This window comes from Stegodyphus dumicola, chromosome 10 (genome assembly GCF_044657685.1).
Source record: "Stegodyphus dumicola isolate Sdum_Otavi_A_Nest chromosome 10, ASM4465768v1".
In the NCBI taxonomy this organism is placed as follows: domain Eukaryota; kingdom Metazoa; phylum Arthropoda; class Arachnida; order Araneae; family Eresidae; genus Stegodyphus; species Stegodyphus dumicola.
This window is the reverse complement of record NC_140777.1, coordinates 137,869,536-137,889,487: the sequence shown is the minus strand read 5'-3', so window position 1 is coordinate 137,889,487 and position 19,952 is coordinate 137,869,536. Positions and strand designations below refer to the sequence as shown.

General features: G+C 32.2%; 1 protein-coding gene across 3 annotated transcripts in view; it reads left to right on the top strand.

Moving 5' to 3' along the window:
- LOC118186637 (alkaline phosphatase-like) overlaps positions 1–19,952 on the top strand; it is a 157,706-nt gene that overhangs the window by 121,564 nt on the left and 16,190 nt on the right. For all 3 annotated transcript variants that reach the window (XM_085825588.1, XM_085825586.1, XM_085825587.1), the window contains exons 5-7: positions 8,052–8,233; positions 10,446–10,653; positions 16,958–17,302. In XM_085825588.1, coding sequence (XP_085681714.1) covers positions 8,052–8,233; positions 10,446–10,653; positions 16,958–17,302 — 735 coding nt within the window. The remainder of the gene's footprint in view (positions 1–8,051; positions 8,234–10,445; positions 10,654–16,957; positions 17,303–19,952) is intronic.

The window sequence follows — 19,952 nt, the reverse complement described above, 5'->3', positions numbered from 1 at the left end:
CATACAGATTTACTAAAGGCATAAAAATCTTAACTGGAAGATAAGAACAACGTAACTTCGTACAAGGAAGTAAAAATAATATTGGAAAATCATCATTACACTAATGATGGTGCATAAAAAAGCGACGTTGTAAAAATTCGCAATAATCGCACTTTTAAAAAAAAAGTATGATTAAATCTTGCATGCAATTCCTAAATGTGCAAGTTTTGCAAAACATAGGCACCTTTAAGTCTGTTCAGAACTCCCTTAAAAAGATATATTTTATGGTAAATTTTGTGAACTAAATTTTACAGCAGATGCAGCAAATCTTTAACAAGACAGTTTTTATTCTTATATATTACAAACTTAAACAAATAAATAGTAACACAACGTAAAATGTCACACAACGTAAGGTGTTAAGGAAATAATACAAGCTGCTAACAATCGCAAGAGATCGATTTAAATTTTCTAGAATTAAAAAATCTTCTGAGGTACGAATAAAAAAATCCGATTTCAGATTTTGAATCAGAGTTAAATTTATCATTCGAAGCAGAGTTAAATTTTGCTTACACGTACAATTTAAAAAAGGCATTAACTACCGTCTATTCTTTCTCTGGTAGTTCCATCTGTGTTTAATATTACAGAATGATTTATGAATGGTGTTGTAGTTGTTGCTGAAAACCTGTGCAACGAGTACAGTTGTATTCACAGGCTTCTTTCATACTTAACGTTCACATTCCCAGGGTTCATAGATCTGGTGCCTTTCTGGTCAGTTTTAAATCAAACTTACCAAAGAATAATACCGATGTCATTCGTGACAAGTAAATTGGCGTTCACTGCAGAGTTCTTTTCCACTGCCCTCTCATAGACAAAATAAGGCATCGCATGAAGCATGATACAGAATTTTTTTTTATTTAAAGATCATTACATAGTTCCCATTCTCAATATGTAAAACCTAAAAATGCGGTAATAAACATTATTCACGTGTTTATGAAACTTTGATTTTCCAGCGTGTAGTATGCTAGTAATGATAATAATAATCGCCTTAATAATTTCTTTTAGTATGTGTATATGTGTTAAAGAGTGAACAATATATTTTCTCTTAGTATTATCTAATAGCATGGGTATCAACAAATTACTGTAGTGCTTCGTTTCCATTCGGTCAATAAGTTCCAGATTCCGCCTTATTCGGAAACTGCGTATTTTCAAGACTGTAAACAAAAAAACTGCTTATGTAACTTTCCATTCTTCCATAATTTTTATATCATTTATTGCAGAACATAGTATAATGTAAATGTCATGCAGAAATAATACTAAATTTGTTATAACGTGTTTAAGAGAAAATGGCAAATTTAAAGCATTGTAGAATGCACGTGAATTTATTGCAGAAATAAGAATTATAATCCTAACAAAACTTATTAAACTACGTTGGTGGGCATTAAGATATTGCTAGACATAAAGATAGCAAGCAGATCATACTTCTTTTTAAAATATAATATAATAGAAGGGTAAAATAAATATGAAATTTTAAGTACTTTTGAAGTATAGAACATGCAAAAATCTGTAACTTGACCACCTGCCTCTGACAACAATAGTAAGGCATATTATACTGCTGAGTATAAACTTAGAATATAACCTTAAGCTTAACATTCTTTGAGATGTGAAGGCCAGGTTTTTGTTCGGTTTCAGTTCTATGCCAGAGTTCTTCTGTCGCATTCGCTGTTAAGTGTGATCAAACCAATCTCTCTGCAAGCAATGACCAAAGTCTTCAGTTTGTATCAGATCTTGGGAGTGCCTGTTTAAAGCAGCAGTCGATGTGCCTGTTAAAGTGGCTATCCGATCCTAATGAGGATCGGATAATCCTATTCGATGAGGAAAAGATATTTTTCATATCGATCATACAAGTGAGGTGGAAGCCTTCTACGAGACGTTCTGTTACGAGTTCCTTCTTTTAGCATAATGCGATTTTCAGTACCCCCCCCCAAAAAAAAAAAAAAAAATGCAATTTCCGAATGAAAAATCAGTATTTCATTCTGATTTTTTATATTGCTTCTAGATATTATTACTCTTGTCTGTAATGTGCGCTCATAAACCATGAAATGCTAGTCATTCGCATAATTCATATGAATTCAGGTTCAAACTCGAACTATTTAAAATTCGATATTAAGCTACTGTAAGCTTCAATTGATGCTGTCAGTACAGAAGTGATGTGCTCTTTTGATTTCTTCTTTGATTATGCTTAGTTTATTGCTATAGACCGTTTCTCTTAATATGCTTCATAAGAAATCTAGAAGGCTGAAATCCGATGATACTGTCGATTTGCGAAAGTGCCTTACATCTTTCGGAAACTTCACAAGGACTCTCTTTTCAGAAAATAGGTGAACACGAGACATATACTGGAATATTATCAAATACAGTTTTAACCAATCGTATGGAAGTTTGTTTACAACATGGTTTCTTCCAGCATGACAGGCTAATTTTTCTCCCTTCCGAAAAGCTGCTGTTAACAAGTATATTCACTACTTCCGAAAAGCAATCGTAAAACAACAACGTTCTTCGAAACAGATTGACTACGCTGTGGCTGTCACTATCTACAGATGTAGCTACCATGCACCAGCCAGCAACAGAACATTACAGCTGCAAATGAGGACATTAGCCTCACTCCGTTTAGCATCATATTGCCAGATACCACCAGAAGAGGTTGCGGTTCCTAGCATTTGTCCTAATGTGACCTGATGGACGACATTGCAGGTACGTACTGCAAAAATTTACATTGTGTTTTAAATGTATTATGTCTGCAAAGAGAGATAACTTATTTTTTGATTCTCCTACGTGTGAAATATTTTGTTTGAAATTGAGAAAGTACTAATACATCTGCATGTAACTGGAATTCTAAAACAGCAATAATAGGAGGGTTAGAAATTTAAAAATTATAAGTCTTTTTTGTTTAAACTTTGATGAAAATAGATTCACATTTTAGTTTTTTTTTCGTTTGGTACCCTTTTATTCTTTGAGTTGTTTACAGCATACGCCACGGGCAATATATTTTTTGTTGATAGTTCGAATGGAGCGATCTTCTTTCTGAAGAATCTTTAGAATCTTAAAGAATGTTGAATTTGTTCCTTCATCTTAAGAATCGATTCGAAATCATGAGGGTTTTAATACGGAGAATGCTGTGAATAGCAGACCACGTCTCAGCACCAACAACTGAAAACGTTGACTCCATCTTGCGCTGCTTGCATTCGAACATTAATGGGAAAAATGGTGGCTGGATTCTGCAGAATGTACTGCCATGTTTCATCAAAATGAGTTGCAGATTGTGTTGGAAAGTTGAAAAGTATTCTATGAATTGTCGGTAATCCCTGGGGTTGAGGTATACGTTACGATAGCATAAGAGTCGTACCCCAGAGCTACAATAACCTTCATACTGACGAGTTTCTGACAAACATCCGGTCTTTGTGATGCCACTAGTTAAACTGACGTTTTATTGAAATCTTTAACTAATATTTACATTTTTCTCTAAGGAAGTACAGATTCTCTGCAAACCTCCTGAAAAGTTTCGTGATACCGTCATGTTGAATGACCTTAGGAACATTAAAACTTAATCAAACTTTGGCGCTTGCGTTTCGGAAACACAGTGATTACGCTTGAGTACACTGCTTGTTAATGGGAGACTTTGTCATTGTGGAAGCGCATGAAGCAGAAAGAAACTCTATCTCCTATGCATAAAATTTAAGTATGTAACGTAATATGTGGTATAATTAATATTATTTCATTTCGTCGTAAAGCTTCTCTATAACAGGCATTCCTGCTGCCATTGTTAATATCCCAACCCTTATATTTCTCAAACATATTACAATGATAAAAAATAACGTATCAAACTTAGATCGGTTCTGAGAAGCAGGAAGCGAAGAGTTCTTTGCAACGTTTATAGAATAGAATAAGTCAAGATGAGATGCGCTTGCGATAGACAGAAATAGAAGCAGAATAGGTATCACGATTAATGCAAATCGACATTTCCCGTTATAAAAACCATGATTTCACGATTCTAGAGGATTCTGGATGACGAGGAACCACATTACGATGCATATTAAGAACGATGCATATAGAAAGAAAAACGAGAGATATTAATTTTCAAAGAACAAGACGACGTTACAGGAAAGATGATGAACAGCGGCGTGAGAAACAGGATAAGGTTAAGAGGAACTGTGTTATTGTAGCATTAATTATAGCTAGATGTTTAGATGTTACACATGTTTGCTACCGTCATCAGTTTTACAGTCTAAGGCAACAGTAGTACGATGACTACTAAACCGGAATAACTCGTTCTTTTTTTCGTGATACTTTTTTTTCACGCTTCTCTATATAATGGAATTATTAAGATAAACCTTTGCCTCCATACAAATGCAGAGCCAGAAATCTATCGATCTTAAATCGAAAGAGCGTGCAGAACGTAAAAATGAATACGATGGAAGATAATGCAATTACTGAAATGATCTTAAAACAATCATTTATGTCTCATATAGCTACACGGAATAGGTTTTCTCCATCTAAGCTTTGTAATCGCATGCTTGCCCAGTACTGATGCATATTTTATGGCTCTATAACACTGCACGGTAATTTTTCTAGAAAACAGAGATCCAAAAAGAATTCAACCATATCTCCAATTCCTACAGTCACTTTGGTACTGTACTGGCATTGGAGCATTAGAAAGAGTTTATGTGTAATTGTCTTATAAAGTTTAAATCTGATAAAATTTGCTCTAAGTTTTGACAGCATTGCGTTGTGCGTATAACGAAGTTTCACGAATTCATAACGTTTCTTTTGTCAAAAGTCTCATTATTCTTTCTCAGAAGCGCGTAATAAGTGCAGAAAATAGCAACATATGAGCTTTGTTCTGTCATTTATACTCCAGCTATGATACTGTTTCATCTTCAGACTGGGATATATTGTCCGTTTCATTTTATTTAAAGGACTGATATATCTGTTTTTTCCTCTCTACATTCGTTACAGCATCTAATGCTGTCAAGTTAAATTTTCTGCCATTGTGAAATGTCGCTGTTTTTAATGAAGAACTCTGAGATACCTTTACGTTAACATATATATACACCCCCTTCTTGTATATTACAAGTACTTGTGTCACCTCTGATATACAAGAAGCAATCTTAAGTGATCGAAACTTGTAATCCTAAGTACTAACCGAAACTAGCAACAGACTGCTTGCGTTCTGCTCTTCCGAGGTCGCCAGTGTTCGCTTACAAAGATGGCCAAAACATTTATTTTTTATTTATATTTCTATGTGTTTTAAATGCCATTTACTTGGTGCTTGATGTTGCTATCAGCGTCAAATGTTTTCCAGAGTATTTTTTTTCTATGAGCAATGTCTTAATATATGCCAATGTATTGTAAAAATATTATGTAACAATACAGCAGTTCGATAGCTTGTGATAGACTCAAAAACACGTTGAGATTGATAAATAAGACAGGCTTAGTCTCTATCATTCATTTGCAGTAACTGTAACATTATATCAAACCCGTTATTTTTGGAATCATCATTGTACTGTTCCTCTGTTTTTTCCCAAATGTTTAACACAGTAATTTTTATAAGGACTACAGATTTGTAGCATTATAATACCTTTATTGGATTTCGATTTAATAGGCTTATGTTTTAAGCGTTAGTATTTTCGTCAAAATTTTGTTTGGGGGCGAATAAATTTCCCATCGTCAGTTTTAATAAATACATACTATACGTTGCACTTAGACACAACGTACATTTCGCCCAGGAAATAAGGTCATTCCCACATTGTTTTGAAAGCCCAAGAGCATTTGCTTCAATTAGTCTTCCTGAATTCGAGTCGCTAAGTAAACATATTTCTTCCGTTGATTTTGCATTCTTTTTGTGTTAATTTTAAATAACAATTTCATGCAACATACAAATTGGAGAAACATATGTTGCCTATTGAAGTGAAATTAAAGACTCAAGAACGTATTGTTATGCGGAACTTATAAATCGGATGTGTAAGGAATATAATCTTGGAAAAAGCACTCTGAATGATAATCGAAAATTCATCCAGATTTCAGGAAAAACATTGAGATGCTTTCAGAAAAGAATATTCTGAATATACCCAAAACTTTAACTAACTGATAATGTGTCTTTGATACGTTTCATTAGAGAGCAACTGAGCGGGTTGAATTTGGATTAAAAGACAAAATAATTGCATGTAAGAGTATATAGTGAAGGAACTTTGATCAACTATGCATGACTTTTACCATAGAAATAGCTTTCGAGATTTTATTATCTAAATGTTTGCAGTGAGAATTTATCAACAAGTCGAAATGATGCAATATTTTCCCAATAATATTTAGACATTGTTCAGAATTAAAAAACTTAGTCCTGAAAAGTATAGCTTTGATAAAGAGGCTTAAATTTCGAATTTCTGCCAAAAACGGTAGCAAGATCACAAGCAACTTTCTGTATTTGTTTTCATAATACACTGGTTATCCTTAATTAAGGAAGAATCACAAAAACGACGCTTACTGAAAACGTTACTTGTAAAATTTACTGAAACTAACCTGCAGTTTACAACATATAGTAAGTCATTAAATAAGATGAAAAGAAATTACCGGGCAATGATGGTGTTATAGAAATTAACATATGTATAAAATGAACAAATCGTATGTGTCAGTTTAATGTAGGAAAATTACCTTTAATATGGAGTATGATCTCCTCTAGAAGCAATACAACACATGCGTATGAATTATGCAGTTTATCAGTTCCGTAAGAAATGAGAGCTATTACTCTTGCAAAGCAGTTGGAAGCGTGGCAAGGATCTGAAATGAAGGACTGACGGTATGGTTGGTATGCTTTAGGAAGACGCAGCTATACGTCTTCCTAAAGCATACCAAACATGCTCGATACTTTTCAGGTTAAGTGATCGAGCTGGCCATTCCATGCACTGAATTATTTGCTGCAGAACATAATTCATCCACGATGCGAGCCATGTTGGTCTAGCTCTAGCATTGTCGTTCTGTTGCTATAAGCCTGAGCATTCATGGTTCCACGTGGAAAGACATGGAGGGCTGTGTGTCCATCCAATGCCACCACGCCAAACATAGATATTGCCTCCAGTATGCATCTCTTTCTGGGATTAAATTGCTTCTCAAGTATTGCCATTACCATATAGCCAGAATTCTTAATATCGTTTGCTCAAAATAAAATTAAAACTTTAGGATACTGCTTTTATAGAAGCTTAGGTAGGGTAGTCTGAGACTACTTAAGCTGGTTCAAGTAATTAATGGCACATATTTAAACATCGATTAGCAAGATGATAAAGCCGGAATAAAACTTTGGCAGAAATGGCCATAGCACATAACTGGACGCAAGGCTCCCAGGAGCTCTAAAATATGTAAACCGTCGGCTTAAATACTCAACAACTAATTTGTTTTGATGAGGACTACGAAAGGCAGACGTTAAATTAATGGTTCAGATCATAATAACTGGTTAATTAATGTAGAGTCCTGCAAAACTACTTCTACTTCATTGGCTTTTTTTTTTCAGAAATATGATATTAAGATCCTAATCTGATAAAATTTCATATGAATATCGTTGACGAATATTTTGGAGTTTTGAAATTTCTAAATTATATGTATAAAATACTTCTGGCGTACCAAATTTAACAAAATCCCAGAGCGAAAAAGATTTACTTTTGCTGTCGAGAATTCTGCAAATAGCAAACATTTTAAAGTTAAAATTCTCGGTCAGTTTTTCTCAGTGAAAATTAAACTTTTTGTATTTTAGTTTTTAGAACGAGTATCAACTTTTATTAACTGTAACCACAGGGACTGGAGGTATCATATAAAAACGTTAGATTTTGCATTTGCAGTGTTTTTCAGTATTTATTTTTAAAAAACTTTTAGAAGCAAAAACAGAAATATTTGCTGTATTTAAAGCATTTCTGTGAATTTCTGTGATTGGAAATATATATTTACTATCAACGGTTTCAGTAATAAAGTCTGCATGAGAACACGCTGTGTACAAAAGTTTCCTTTTTTTTTTTTTTTTTCTTTATCAGGTAAATCTGTGGGATTAGTAACTAACATGCGAGTGACGCATGCAACACCAGCTCCCCTATATGCGCATAGTCCTGATCGTTGGTGGGAAAGAGATTCCAATATCAAAGACGAGAAAGATCGCAGTCTCTGCAAAGATATAGGTAGACAACTAGTAGAGGACTATCCAGGAAGAAATATTCAGGTATAAATTCTTTTTCGTTTCTTTTATTAAAAAAATAAATAAAAAAACATAACTTAAAAAAAATCTGAAAGATTTCAGATTTTAAATTATGTCCAAAAGGAGCGTTTTTTTAACGTTTCGTGTGTTACCTTTATTTATTAAATATCATGTTCTTTGCACTTAAACCATAAAATTCAGTTCAACAGCAATGTCGCAAAATAATTTTTAAATGAGCTTTAGAATTTCCGATACACAGTTCCCCGCGCTGGAGATAAAAAGGTTTTCCTCCCCCCGTAGAGTGTTGCCGTTGCTCGCTTTGAAATCCTTGAGTTTGTTAATCAAAAATTCGTTAAAGTTTTACAAAATACGAAATCGGTAATAAAACAAATTCCAAATTTCAAATTCGGTCTTCCAGATGCCCATATTCGTAGGAGGATTACGTCATTCAAAATTCGATGGCTTTATGTTCCGTTGTTTTATCACAATGCGAGAAATAAACATACATTTATGCAGATTTTTCATTATTTAATTTTTTCAAACATAATGCAGAACTCTAACATTTGGTGGCAACAGTTTGAAAAGTGAAACGGACATTTATAGTGATTCAACGCAAAATCGCAAAACGAAAATCATAGTCCTTCAGAGACAAAACCCCTTTGGACTAATAAATCGTATACACTTATCGTGCTTCTTAAAGAAATAAACATTTAATGAATTGCGTGTTACTTTTATTGTTTATTTTCTTTCTTTATCTTTTCTTTTATTGTTTATTTTGTTTCTTGCCACTCTGTTTCGCGAAGTAATTATAAAGAAGAAATTAGAGCGAAGCAAAACAAGAATCGTATGTCAGCTTTGCTTCATAAAAGAAATTTAAGCGGAAAAAAGGGGGAAATATAAAGTAAAGGAAAGTGACTCATTTAAGATAAAAGATAATTATAGAAAATAAACCGAAATAAAACCGAAATAAAATAAATATAATGAGGCATATATAGCATAAAATTAAAAATAACAATTGAGAAGACAAAATATAAACAAAAGATTTTTTTCCAACATTTTTCCGCTACTGAGGGAGATTTAAAAATTGCAAAATAGGTCAAAAATAATTCCTGGCTGTTACACAAAACATATGCTTAAAATAAGCAATAAAGGTCAAATAACCGAATAAGAAAAAGTCTTTTCTAGAAGCTGTTTTCTGAAAACATATTCCTATTCTTAAAACATATTCATTATTAACTTTTAGATTGCTAAACATCTGGTGAGCAATAAGTCTGAATGTATTCTGTGAGGATTTCTCTTTCAAACAAGAACCCTTCCAGTAAATACTCTTGCAGAGGTTCAATTTATTTATCTTCCGTCAGATTTCGTTATGATCTATACTAGCATGTGTAAAGCAGATAAAAGCAAGCAAAGTGTAATCGCTAAACAAACTCAAAAAAAGCTTCAGAATTTGAGGCCCTTCCAATGAAACATTTTCAAACGAAAATGAAATTTTGAAATATTTATTTTTCTCTTTGTCGTGCTTCCTAAACAGCTATGCATTTTTATCAACCTAAAACTCCATGATTAAAACCATGCGTATTAATCAAATAACTTTTGCTTTTATAACAATATTGTAGATTTTTGTGATGTGTGTTAGGATTTAGTAAGTTATAGTTCTGGCTTGGAACTCTCAAAGTTTCCTCATAAAAATCAACGAGAATTGCTTTCAGTGCTTTACACCCTTTCTGCTTACGAAAGACTTCATGTGAATGCTGGGAATTTCACAAAATGGGGGAGGGGACTGCATCAAGAGAACTTCTATATTTAAAAATATCTTATGATTGCCCAAACGTATGAAATATGCATTTATATACAATTTGGTACAGGGCAGTTCAATTACAACAGCCGTATAGTGTTCATTAGGTTGCGCAACATCATCCTTTAAATTAAAATAAAAATTTTACTTAAGTCTTCAGAAATTCCAGATATTTTAATTTAAAAACATTTACTGATATTTTAAGAAGTAGAAAATTTAGTATATTATCAGTAACATAAAAAGAGGTATTACAGCTGTCACCGAATATTCCTTAAGATCGTCATATTTTTAGTTAAAATCCAGTTTCAGCGCTAGAATTTCTTCATTCTTATGCTTTGTAACGATTTTGAGAAATACAAAATGTAAAAACTTTGTACATGGTTGCCGTTGACCTAACCTGATGGTTATATAACTTGTAACTGAAGTTTTATTTTTTAGGTTATTTTAGGCGGCGGAAGGGAGTCTTTGATGCCTAATACAACCTTTGATCCTGAGTATCCAGAAAAGCGGGGCAAGAGAGCTGATAATCGACAACTAATTGAAATGTGGAAGAAACACAAACAGTTAAATAAGTTTCGTTACAAATATGTATGGAATAAGAAAGAATTTGATAAAGTAGATCCAAAGAAGATCGACTATCTGCTTGGTAAAATTTCACATATCTTTTTGTTTCTTAAACGAATGTTGTTTTCTCTCAATTAAGTATTCAAACGTTACTTGGATCTGATGTCAATCCACAAATATTGATTGTTGGTTAAACGTTTGGTGACTATCTCGCTAATCTCCATCCTTTGAATGTAAAACCACCTGTAGATTGATTAGAATGCAAATGAGCAGGTTTTTGTATTTCAGTGTATATTTAATCTCTTTAAAATCCACATATCTGTTGGTTATGCAGCGTTGAGGTTTTCCTGTCATTGATTAATACATTGAACTTAAATGGCACGAAAAAAAATTAAAACAAATTAAGTAATTTATTTTATACAACTTTTCATTTTTTAAATGAAATATTCATCTTCATTTTCATGTAATGGCATATGTAAAATATTAATTGTTTTAATAAAAACTATCATTTTTATTTTGTTTAGAATTATTGAAAATTTTATTTTCATTTTAATGATACTGAAATATAGGCAACTTTATTAATATGTATAACAATTATTCACAATTTAAAAAGTCGAAAATAAACCTTTTGGTACATATCGAAAGCAGTCGTAATTATTTGTATCAGCTATTAGTATTACAGCAAAAACATTCTTTTTTAGAGTAACAATTAATTTAAAATGAGAATTTTCTGTAAAATTTTTATGATTGTAGGTATTTTTATTGTAATTTATTACTGTGAGGTATACTTGTTACTACAATGATAACTAAATAAGAATAAAACACAAGTGCAAAAAATATATACTAGCTGTATATATACTTAGAATTATTAAAATTAAAACTTTATAACTGACTAATTAAATTCAGATATTCAAATTATAAAGATAACAGTCAGTCTTATGAACGGCGAACACATTTCTTTATTTTGTAATTTTTTTCTGTGAGATGTACAGGATTATTTCAAGTATTTTATACACCAGGGCTTCTTAAACTTTTTTCAGTCGCGACCCCTTTTTATCACTGAGATTTTTTCGTGACGTCAGGACCCCATAATATTTACGAAAATTTTGTGGAACCCCCATATGCATTGCGCAAATCCGACGCACATGTTTTTTCACTTGTACTGTAATATACTATTGCAGTTTTAGGTCATTAAATTTAATTTTTAATTTTAAGACATAGAACAATATGAAATTTTTAAATAAGTAACAGACGAAATGAGAGTAACGTCACGTGCGAACAAGTAAAATGAAGGTTTATATTATAAAAAGAAATTCGTCGAAACGTTTTCGTTTTTTTCTTTGTCTGTATTTTCTTATCTTTATCTATTTTCAGATACACTGTGTAAATATGTTTGGTAATTGTAAAATTATTATAATAAGTTAAAGAAATATCAAAACTGCTAAAATTTTTGGTGATCTCTGCTGCAGGTCCCGTGACCCCATGGGAGTCGCGACCAACAGTTTAAGAAAACTCTGTTATACACTACTACTTTAAAATAAAAGTAAAGAATTAAACACTGCCAACTGTTTTTATAGTTTCGTGCGAAGTATTTAAAAGGTTTTGTATACATATTTAAAAATTCGCTGTTATTTAATAATGAAAAAAATATAATTTAGAGTAAGCGATACACTTAGAACATATTAAGTGGTGGCAAATGCATTATTTTACATAAAACTGCACATACACTATGTGTATTTAACGTTCATGTTCTTTCAAATGAAACGCCATCCTATTAAGATAATTTATACAAAACAGTTTTCAGAAAATTCGGTGTAACTGAGATTTCTCAACAATAAATTCTCTTATCTCAGTTAAACTTTTACGGTGTGACGTTATACATGGTGGGTAAACCTTCAAAATTAAAAGAAGATGCTAACGAAGCTATAATATTCTCTGCGTGTTTACAGCAAAATAGACCATAGGTTCCTTTCAATGAAATCCATTGTGCTTTTTAGGTGTCCTATCTTTATTTTCTGGTATGAGTTTTGCTTTTTGGAGCAGTAACAGTTTACCATCAATGCAGCACTGTTTGTGAAAGATGTTCTGTATGAAACACCCCATTCAAAAATCAATCTTTCAGCAAAATCATAAACTCAAGAACAGCGTGAAGAATAACCGCCTATTCACAGCATAAGATAAGCATGATTCGCATGATAAGATGACAGGAAAAAGACTTTAAGGTGCCTTATGTAAACAGAGCAGTAATCGTAAACGTATTTCAGATTTATTTGTAATACAGTCTTGTGTTGACGGGCTTCAACTTCTGAGCTAAATCTTAAAACTTTCTGCCCCATTACCTAGTTTTAGAATTTTCACATTACTGTTTAATTTGCTATTTTCTCTCTCCTTTCCTTCGATTTGTGACTGGAAGCACACTCGACGCATATTTAGGGTCCTCGTTAGGATCCAAGGTTTCGAGTCCCACTTACGGCACTGCACATTTTCACGTCCCCAGCAAAAGAAATCGTAATGTCTCTACAACTATATGTCTCATTTTTTTATCAAAGCCGATATCTAATTTATCCTAACTTTTGCAAGACTCTAACAGTAATGTTTAACAGTAATGTTAAGACTCTAACAGTAATGTACACTGCTCTGGGTGAGTAGGCTTTTCTTTCCTGAAAATTCACTATCCTATTTTCCGAGATTCCAGCTTAGGTATGTCTTTTTTTTTTAATTTCTGGGAATCAAAAGACTTCGAAAAAATATTAACATTGCCTTTATTTTAACAAAATCATAATTAGTAAATTCTCAAAAAGGAACGTAGTATAAGTCTCACAAACAAAATTGCGAAAAATACGCTGAAAGGAATTAAAATATAAACTCTTTCTGTTGGATATTAAATAGTTGATAAGGTTATACATTTTTAGAGACAAATATATAATAAAGAATTATAGTTTTCTTCAATATTCTTTGCGTTTTTCATTTTATAATATAAATCTCAAACTTTTATAAAAAATTGAATTTAATTCTTTGGAGCAAAATTATATTTTGTTGTAATTCGACTGCCTAGTATTCTTCAATCGGATCAAAATTAGAAGAATTACTAGTTAATATTAATCGTGTGCAGTTTAATTGTCAAGAAAGTTATATACTGCTCCTTCCTTTGTATTTTCTTGTAATATCAGAAGTTTTAGTGTTTGGACTCTCTGTATACGTGTTTTGAAATCTTCCATTGGTAGTATTTCATCTAGGAAAATAAACCGTGTAATAAATATTATGGCATTCATTTTGTGTATGCCATTTTGGTGCATACCCAGCTAGTAGTGTAAGACTCGTGTTTCGCTTCTCTGCAAAATCATAATTTCGCTTTTTGGAAACAACCTGTAAGAATTATGTTAATTTTATTAACAGTTAAATTTTAAGTTAAAATTCCTTTCCTGTCAAATTCTTACTTTCAACCTACTACTTCCGGCCAGAACGTACTTTTGGAATCTTGCTGAATATTTAATAAGGAAGAGCGGTATTTAAACCACGAAGTTACTTACTGAGTCAGAGAGAGAATCAGAGTTTCTGATTTACGCGCGTCTGCCTTTTTGGCCACTCTCTCTCTCAAAGCTGTTATTTCGCTCGGCCGTACTCAGGCCCTTGCTAAGCTTCGTAGTCAAATAAGTTAAGGGACCAACTCATATTGAATCTTGATAGCTTCTGCTATACTTCTTTTAGTTAATCTTAGTTTTAGTTTAATTCTTAGTCTTTTTAGTTCAAGTCCAAATGTGGGCTTTGCTTGTACACTCCCAGGCGGAGTTTGTTAAATCTTATTAGAATAATAAAGGGTTAGTTACCCTTCTATCTTGTTGTTTCTTGTCACCGAACGCAAGCGATTATTCGCTTATCAGTTCTTAGATTCCTCACTTCCAACATTAACTTAGAATTCCAAAGTGAGGTACTCTACATACCTAAAACAATATATGGTAAATACATTGTTTAAGGTGGATATATTGTAATTTTCAATTCGGTATATTCAATATACCGAATTGAAATAGGGTGGCCGATAACTCGTCACCACTCTAAATCAGTTTCCCTCGATCCTCTTCCCAATTGCTCTTTAAATGGGACGATGTAAGAAATAATATTATTACCCTGATGTAACCAAACTCCACAATAAAATAGATAAACACTTTCATCAAGAATCACCTCCTGTAGTCTGTAGTCTTATAGGTAAATTCTACACCATTCGGAAAAGACACATTAATCCAGAAGTTAAATTCTTTTCCAATGAACAGTCATTCCCTCTTTTGGAACACATAAAAGAATTTTTAAAGCTTTAAAAGAAAAAGAATTTTTAATATATAAATGGAAATAATGCATGCAGTTAGAAATAGTGAATATTCTTGAAATACCCCAATCTCAAATTCCGTAGCTGCTAGTTTTCAGCAACTCGAAATCCCAATGAGAAAAAGAAACCTAGTTTCTTCGATACAATGCTTCTTTTGGGATCTTCAGAGGGTGATATAGATGTTACAATCGTCATAGTCATTAGTCGTTAAATGAAAATAATGCATATAATTATAAATATTGAATATGCTTAAATACCCCCAAGTTCAAATTCCGTAACTAGTAGGAAGTGAAAGTTTTCAGCAACTCTAAATAATCCCAATGAAGAAAAGGAACCTAGTTTCTTAGATATGATGTTTCTTTGGGGATCTTCCAAAGGGCGGTATAGATGTCACAGTTGTCATAGTTATTAGGAATTAAATTCATTAGCTGCCTTCCGATCTGTGGAACGGGGTTTAAGCCGTTGCAAGTCAGGAAAGTAAAGTTACGTATGCGTTAAAATATGCAGCTGACGAAGTTTGAATCTGGCCGCATGCCTAGATGAGAAGAACGTGACTGAATGGAATAAAATGTGAATTTGAAGGTGCAGTTGAAATAACACAGATATTAGTTTCGGGATACGGAGGATGTGTCCTTGTGTTACCTTATCCATCTAGCAGCTAGAAGGTTTTGAGTTTAATTCTCGGTGAAAGCACAGTTGGTTTCCTATACTCCTTACTTGATGAAAATCTAACGAATTCCACATGTACAACAATTACTGCATTCTATGCATGTGGTGCCGTAGCTGGTTCAACTAATAATTTAATTTTATAATGAATTTGCTGGAAAGTATGGATAACAGGACTTCATCTTAAGATGTAAACGCTAGTTTGTTCAAACGGAAAACCGATATTATGAGTAAACTCTATGACAAACGGAAGAAAATGTTTCGAGGATAAAACTCTGGAAGGGAAAAAAATAGTAGTAGTAATCTAGAAGGACAAAAATTTCTTGCTTGTTGTGTGTTTCTAGCATTATTTTAAATATATTTATGTCTTTTTTCATTGCATATTTTCTAATCCATTTTAAATAAAAAAAACTTCTGTTCAAAAAGAATTTTAATATTTAATTCTTTTTCGCAAGCAAATTTATATTTGTTTTAGGAGAAAAATGTGTAGTCTTTTCTCATTTAGCAGTTCTATAATTTTTTCATTTATAAGAATACAAAGTCAATTTTTTTATGCACGCAATTAATCTTGAGATTCCACGAATTCGTAAACCTCCGGACAAATTTACAAAAATCTCGGGAAAATAATGAGAAAGGTTGTCACTAATTAAGTAAAGCTGTTAATTCTCCAAGCGGTTCTTTTACGTTTCAAGTAGGCAATTAATTCTGTCTTCGGCATTCAGTTTCACACGCCATCTGCATCAATGTAATTCATTCAGTTTTATGAATTCCCTTTGTATAAATCAATGTCTTTATGATATGGAATATTTTTATATATATGAATTTTCTTTATTATAATTATTAGCTTTAAAACGTTACATTTATTATAATTATATTATATTATACCGTATTATATTACAATATTTTATATATTATATTATAATTTCTTATTTATTATAATTATTAGCTTTAAAGGCTAGTATTTCAGAAATTATAAGGTAAAATAAAATTAGACTTGTGTGTATATTAATAAAAATTTTGTTACGTTTTAAATCTTCCACAAATAAAATTAATTTGAATGGCTCAAAAATTTATCCATTGGTTATATTTATATTAATTTATTATCGATAAATTCGTTTTGATTAATATTTTAAAATTCTTCTTAAAGGAATTAAATTAAAAAATATAAGCTGAGTTATTTCATTGATCTCCTCAGTATGCTGCATGTAATACATAAATAGCAACATAAAATTGAATTTTTTCAAGCAGACTGCATGATGTTTTTATGCTGTCGATGCATGCCTTTCCTTTCCTTTTTAGTACGAAATCCAACCGAATATCTCTATTCATAAAAATAATTATGGATAACAGCAAATAATAGTCACGCTTATTATAACGAAATTGTATGCATTTTTTTCAGGGCTTTTTGAGCCAGCCCATCTATATGACGTCACAGATCGAGATGAACAATCAAAACGTACAGACTACGATGAACCTACTCTTGCTGAAATGACAGATAAAGCCATCAGAATTTTATCTCGCAATTCTAAAGGCTATTTTCTGTTAGTGGAAGGTGGTCTCATAGACAAAATGCACCACAGTGGAAGGGCTGTTAGAGCAGTTTCTGAAGCTTTGGATTTAGAGAATGCTGTAAAAGTCGCCTTAGAAAGGAGTTCAAGAGAAGATACCTTGTTAATTGTCACATCTGACCATTCCCAAGGCATGAATTTTGCCGGATATGCTCCAGTTGGTCAAGATATTTTTGGTAAGTTTAAAACTTAATGAAAAACCTTTAATTATTTTCTTAATTGATCAATTACTTAGAACTATGGCAGTTCCTCCGGAAACACTATTATATGCCATTTCACATTTCCGTTGTGATATTAAATAACTGTCGTACACAAGAAAATCATCGTAATCAGTATTAATATTAAACACGATCTTCACTGATTTAATCAATTTATTAAGATATCCTGTTAAATAGTAGCAGTGATGTTTTTTGTTTTATTTAAATAGAAAAGACAATGTTTTGCATGCAGGTCAGTATGCAATGATTTCGAATATCATCTCATCATAATTCATCTAACTAAGAAATCACACAAAGTATTCATAAATTATATTTATCGTGGCTTGACTGTGATTCTTGGCTTCAGTATTTTTCAACAGTAGTTCAGCTCATCTCTTAAAATTCGCGATGGACTGCTCCATGAGTCTCAAACCAACATTTCCATTTTCGAGAGCCTGTAAAATACGATATTCGCTCTCTCGCAGAGATCTACTCCGGCGGTCTTCAAACCGAACCGTGGGGTTCTGTGAGTCAACTCCCAGAGTTTCATGAATCAAAATAAAAATTCGAAAAGAAAATTATAAAGCACTCATACTAGTTGACTAGTGTTATTACCTAAAAAATATAAAGATGCATTTAATTATTGATTAGTTTTAAAACTAAGCATGTGGTCAACATAAGTCAAAGAGAATGGCGTGCAATGTTCTGCAAAACGGAGCCGAAAACATCACGGAAGAAAACGTCGCGAAGAAGAAAGCGAAAACGTCGGGGTACAAAACATCGTGGGAGAAAACATCGCAAAGAGAAAAACATCGCAGTTCTAAAATATTGTGGTACAAAATATCGTAGTCGGAAATAAAGCGGTTCAAAAACTTCGCAGTTTAAAAACATCGTTGTCGAAAATATCGTGGTAAAAAATATAGCTACAAATTATTGCATGACTATAACATCGCATACATGCGTTTTTCAAATCGCATAGTGACATATTATGTAACTGACTTTCTTCATAACTGACAAATCGAATTCCAAAAAATTGTCTGCACGCCATACATGAAAATGTTAACGACACTTGAAGAATAAACGGAAACAAAACAATATGTAATTTTCATTAAAACATTATCAGATTAAAAAATGTGAAAGAAAATAATTTGATCATTAACTAAGCAATTTTCATGGAGGTAACCTCATGCAGTTATTTATCTTCCCTTTTTTAAGCATTTTTAGACTGTATTTTCCATGAAAAATTATGTTAAACTTTATAAAAAAAGCTTAATTTATTAATGACCTTTGTTAATTAACTATATAAATTTAAAATTATATTAAGCTTTCTAAGTTGCATTAATTTTCTACTCATTTTAAATTTTCAAATGCTTTAAGATTCCTTTTTATTTTTTCAGCAAATATTTATTAGGTCGTTCAAATGTATGAAGTATAGAAGTAAAAGAATCCCTTTGTTCTTCTTGCGCTCTATATGATCTTTATACGAACATGCATTTACAGCTATCAAATCCTGAAAACGTATGTGTGCGATGTTATCGTCATGCGATAACTTGTAGGTACTTTATTTTTACCACGATATTTTTGACAACGTATTAAACTACGAAGCTTTTACCCGATTTATTTTCGACCCCGATAATTTGTACCACAATGTTTTAGAACTGCGATGTTTTCTCTTACGATGTTTTATACCACGACGTTTTCTCCTTGCGTTGTTTTCTCCGCGACGTTTTCGACGGACACCCTGCAAAACTCAATAATTTGCTAATGAACAAATATTGAATTTAGACAACAGTGTTGAAAATTGTACAGTGGAGTACATTTTTCTGTTGAAGAAAACTATGAAAAAAGTATTTTCCAGCAAAAACTCAGTATAACTGAGTAAAAAATCCGTTCGAGTACAACGATAAGGGAAAGCTTGTCGGCATATCAACAGATTCGACGTTAAATTCCAAATTTATGCAAGAGTATCTCCTAAATGTGCTTGGTTGTAAATTCATAAAGTATACCTAGAAGTTTCTCACAGAGCTATAAACATTTTAATACCATTCGGAATAACATACTCAAGTGTAAAATCTTTCTCAACGGATGTGGCAGCAAAAAATATACAAACTGCGTATAACATCAACAGAACTACACTTCCATAGTCTTTGTTAAAAAAGTTCAGGCACAGGCCTGCTAATAATTCCCTTGCAAGAGAAATATAATGCAAGGGTAGGTTACAAACTGGAGCACATATTAGTGCTATTAATGAGCAAATTATACTAGTTTTCTGTTGAAATGTTTTAATAAAAAATGCAATGCTTTTCTTTAATTATCTTTACATAAAGTACCTGCAATATATTGATCTACTTTAAAAAATAGTTTATGATCTATTTTTCTAATGATGGGATGGTGTTTCCTGGAAAAAAACTTATAGTTCTAAGTGTTTCGTGAGTCGATCGATAAGTTTGAAATATCCCTTTCTCTTCGCTTCTCTTTTTTCTTCAGCTACCAGATTGTATAGCTAAATTTATTAAAGCAGCAGAGATTCACTTTACAAGGAACTACTCTGCGTGAAATACAAGACTTCAATAATTTTCTTTGGTTTGCTATAGCAGTCAATAATTTTATATTTGTGAATTACAAACCG